This window comes from Pteropus alecto, unplaced genomic scaffold (assembly GCF_000325575.1).
Source record: "Pteropus alecto unplaced genomic scaffold, ASM32557v1 scaffold213, whole genome shotgun sequence".
NCBI lineage: Eukaryota > Metazoa > Chordata > Mammalia > Chiroptera > Pteropodidae > Pteropus > Pteropus alecto.
Window position 1 is genome coordinate 3,826,313 of NW_006434829.1, and position 4,746 is coordinate 3,831,058.

Consider the following 4,746-nt stretch of genomic DNA (forward strand, 5'->3'; position numbering starts at 1 on the left):
CCCCTCCCAGTGATGACAACCCAAAATGCCTCCAGACATTGCCAACTGTCCCCTGGGGGCCAAAATCCTCCCCACCCCCATTGCGAACCGCTGCCGTGGAGAGCTGTGTCAAAGCATTAGCTAAGGCCACCTCATCACTACAGGGAAACAGCACAAAGCCCTCCAGGGACCAAGAGCATCATGGCACACGCACGTGTACCTACAGCAGCTTCTCCGGTTTCGACCTTGCAAATGATTGGCCGTAAAATCTTTGATTCGCGCCTCAGATCGGCCAGAAGAAACGGCACGTGTGGTTCGCAGATGGGAAGCCTTCTCTGTGAAACAGCACGTGCCGTGGTTCTGGGCCGAGATGTGTGCGACGCGGCCCGCACAGGGATGGGCGCTTTGCTTTGCCAACGCACTGCCTGGAACGCTGCCCGCCGCCTCCCCAGAACCGCAGAGCGTGAGCGTGTTTGGAAATTGGCTCTGCAGATGTCATCGGTTAAGATGAGGTCAGACCAGACAGGGTGGGCTCTAAATCTAATGACTGGTGCCTTTATAAGTGTGTGGGTTTTACAAACGTTTCTGTGGAAAGTCACCTCACAGGGCGACCCCATCATAAATTCCTCACTGGCCGGTCATGGCCAGCGGCCCCGCCCCAGGCCTATCAATTCAGCGGTAAAGACTCATCTTTGCCCCAAACCTGCCCTGGCCGCTGTTTCTGTGCATCCAGGTGAACACACCTGGGGAATGCTTCTTTTCAGACCCCCCTTCTAATACGAGACCAACGTCAAGACAGCAAATAATCTCAAATATCCCGTAATCTGATCCCCACCTTGATTTTCCCACCTTCCTTGAATCCTCCTTAACTCCAAATGCATTAAAAAAAAATTCTGCAAAACTGATATTCTCTGAAGCATGGGAGATCTCGCTCCTCAGCACATGTCATCAGTTTGGCTCGAATAAACTCATAAAATTTCTCTGCAGGTTTGGACGTGTCTTACATCGACACGCCGACCCTTCCTGCCAGGTGTCCGTCCGCTTCAGAAAGGCAAGAAGTCGAACCGGACAGTCGGGCACGGGCTGTCCTTGGGAGCACCCTCAGCTCTGCCGCCACCCGCCCGGGCCCTCCCAAGGCCACACCTGATGCTTTGTCCACAGACTCCACTTTCTGAGACTCGGTCTCTTCCTCTTCTTCTTCCTCCTCAGACGGGGCAGGCATCTCTCCGTCTTGGCAGCCACATGAATGGAAAGCAAAAAATAAAACATAGTTGTGTCACTGCGTGAGACGCGGGTATCAGGGCTCTCCTCGGAGCCCAGGGCGGGGACGCCGCGGGAAACTCCTGCATGTCGGCCTGTTGGAGGAAGTCGCGGAGAGGAAGTGGCCCCGGTCGACCCGGAAGCTGGTCCTGGGCAGTGGGAGGTCCCTCCCCCTCCCCCGACCCTGGAATGTCCGTTCCGCCCACCGGCCCACGTTGGGGACCATGTTCAAGGACGCGGCCTGAGAGCAACGTGTGGTCGAGACCTTCTGGACGGTGGACGTGACTGAACCCCACAGAGGCCTCTCTGTAAACTGGCTGGCAGGCAGAAGGGACCTGGTCGTCCGGGACCCCAAACAAGCCTCAGATGGAAGTTCCCTGCTTGTCAAACCTGTCACCTATCCGTCTGCAGTGGCCTGCCTCTTTCTGCCATCTCTCCCTGCGCTCCGTGTCCGGGGGCCAGTTTGTGAACCAACACAGCCATACGGAAATATTCCAAGTCCCAATGACAGCCCTAAGCAACGCAGAAGGAAGACCCGTGCGAATTCTCCAGGGCGGAAGGACACAAGAATGATCATGTAGTCACAACGAGCCCGGAAGAAAGATGAATGACGAACACACATGAAAAAAAGAGGCTCGATTCCACTCATTATTGAAACGTAGATTAGAATAAAGAAGCATGTCCACCCTTCATCTATGATAAAAGCTATGAAGAGTGACAATATCCAGCGTTGGCGAACGGGGACCTCATTACCGTGGGTGTGGACTGGCAGGGCCTTTGTGGGGAGCAGTTTGCCGGGACCTAGCCAAAGTACAGACGTGCACACCCACTAAGCCAGCAACTCCACTTTTGCAAATCTGACCCACAGAAACGGGGAGTGCGCAAAGGCAGAGCTGCATCATTGCATCGTCGGTAAAATATAATGCCCTGGAAAGGTCCACGCCCATTAACCAGGGAGTGGATAAATAAAGTAGGGTACACCTACGTACTCGATATCTGTAAAATGAGGTGGATCTATTGGTAATGACCTGAAAAGTGCTCCAAGATATATCTGAAGGGGGGAAGTCACAAAATAATATGTATAGTATGATCTTATCATTTTAGGAATTCTATATATCTATATATTATCATTACATACATATTATAGAAAGATATAGATGATGATACATAGGTAGATAGATAAGATAGATAGATGATAGATAGATAGATAGATAGATAGATAGACAGACAGACAGTAGGTAGGTGGATGGATGGATGGATGGATAGATGGATAGACAGAAAGACAGACAGCTAGATAGACAGACAGTAGATAGATAAACGGGCAGACAGGCAGATTTGGAAAAGATCTGGCAGAATACGCACCAAACAAACTATAGGAATGAAAACAGGACTTAAGGGACGGTGAAAGGTTGCTTTTCGCTTTTTACTTTATATAATTCTATTATGTGAATTTTTAAGAGAACATCTTTCAATACTACTTATGTACTTTTTAAAAATTTGAACAAGTTATTAAGCGATATATACATTATGATTCCATTTAGTTATTTCAAGAAACAATACATGCTCGCCTATTAGAACAGCATCTCGGGCTATCTGCTGCTGTGGGAGATAATCTCTTGCCTCGCCCCCACCCTCACCAGCATCCATTTGTCTCCATTGATATAACTTTTAACTGGGAAAGAGAGAAGTCTTGACCAGAAGAGGGGCAGAAATAGAGAAGAGGGATGAAGAGATACACGCCAGCCCTGCTCCAGGGCCTTTGGACAAATCAGAGCCCCCAGAAAGTGTCTAATGAAAGTGTCCAAGGACCTTCGTGAGTCTATAGACGATGTAAGCAGAGAGTGAGTGACAATGCGTGACAAGGAGCTGGGGAGGAGGTCCCCTCTCCCCACCTCTGTCCGTACCCAACACCACTCTGAGTACCAGCACAGCATCCTCACGACGTGGAGACAGCAGGGAAGGGCCGGAAAAGGAGGGGGAGCACAGGGAGATTCAGAGGCAGCCCTGAAACAGATCCCAGCCCGAGGGAGGTTTCCAAACACCCTTGGGAGGGTCCAGGACTGAACCAGAGGGACCTTCTGGAGTGAGACCGAACTCTGCTTCCACGTGGAATGGGGACATCCAGCCAGGAGGCACTGGGCCGAACACGTTGAGTATACACAGCACAGAAAACAGGCCCCGAACTGTTAACAGTTAACCTAGAGGTCTCAAGAAGGGTCCAAGTTATGTCGATTTCTTAGGGTTTTGGTATATTTTTTCTAAGTGTACAAAATTGGGTTACTGAAATTTGGTTCATGTTAAATAGTCGATCCTGTTAGTAGCCATAATTCCACTTGGTAGTAATGAAAATGTCTCAATTCAAGGTCCTGTTGTAATGTAATGCCCAGGTTCAAAGGTCTGCCTGGGGAAAAAAAGTAAAAGCCTGGAAGGTTAGATTCAAAAACGTTATTGTGGTCATCTCTGCAGGTGCCAGCAGCGATTTGTTATTATGGCTTATTTATGATTTTGGATTTTTCTGAAATGAATGCGTGTATTATTTTGTGCAAAAAATATTTAAAATAAGTAAATGTTCCTTACAAAAAAAAAAAAGAGTTCTGCCTTTCTGCCTTTCCCACTCTGTGAATGGCCCTGTAGGGGATCCAGAAGCCTGGGAAAGGCGGAAGATCAGCACAGGAGGCTGACACTGACGAGCGTCTCACAAACCTCGGCACAGGACACCTGCGCAGATGCCCCTGCTCCTGCTGGGAGGAAACTGGGCACGTTTCTCAGTCTCCTTCGCCAAGGTGTACCTGAGTGTCCCCTGCCCGCCCTCTGCCCTGTCTCCTCATCTAGCCCCATGCATCCCCCACCCCCAGGCCCTGTCTGTGTCCCTGGACTGGACCGGCCACCTCCACAGGGCTCTGGCCATCCGGTTACAGTCATTATTTTTGCTAACTGCAATGCTAATTTGCCAAACATCAACTGTACTGTAATTTTTCAAACCTCATTTGGGCATTACTTTACAACGACACGTCGGCAGGCGCCTGGGACGATGGACAGGGCTGCTCGTATCCACCTAGGAGACTGAGGCCGAAGTGTCCCTCCCGGCTCCCGGCTCCGGGGCCACCCCTCTCTCATCCATGTCACTCAGTCATTGGTCGGTGGCTCCTCCTCGTCGCTGCCGGTGAGACCACCGCGGGGGAGTCACTTAAGCCTCTCTGCGCCACAGCTCGCTCACCTGTCCGATGGGGCGAACGGTGCGCCCACTCGGCGCGCCCGCTTCGGAGCTTTCCCGCGCTGACGCGTGCGTGGGGAACTGTCCCCGGGGCGGGGCAGGTGCCTCACACGCGCCCGCGGCGGCTGTTGGCCTACGCGCCGCCCGCCCCCTGCGGGCTCACCCGTCTCCACGTCTACCTCCTCCGGCACCAGGGCGCGGTAGAAGAACAGCGTGGAGGCGCCCTCCTCGTCGCTCGTCTGGTTGAGGAAGTGCAGGATGAGGTCCTCGGCCTCGCCGTCGTCGCGGTTCAG

General features: G+C 51.9%; 1 protein-coding gene across 1 annotated transcript in view; it reads right to left on the reverse strand.

Annotated features, from left to right (window-relative positions):
• Window positions 1-4,746, reverse strand: part of DNAH10 (dynein axonemal heavy chain 10) — a gene marked incomplete at its 5' end in the record, with an annotated part of 109,009 nt that extends 104,263 nt beyond the window's left edge. Inside the window, 2 exons of the mRNA XM_025045499.1 lie at window positions 1,123-1,209; window positions 4,617-4,746. Of these exons, the coding sequence (XP_024901267.1) occupies window positions 1,123-1,209; window positions 4,617-4,746 (217 nt within the window). The remainder of the gene's footprint in view (window positions 1-1,122; window positions 1,210-4,616) is intronic.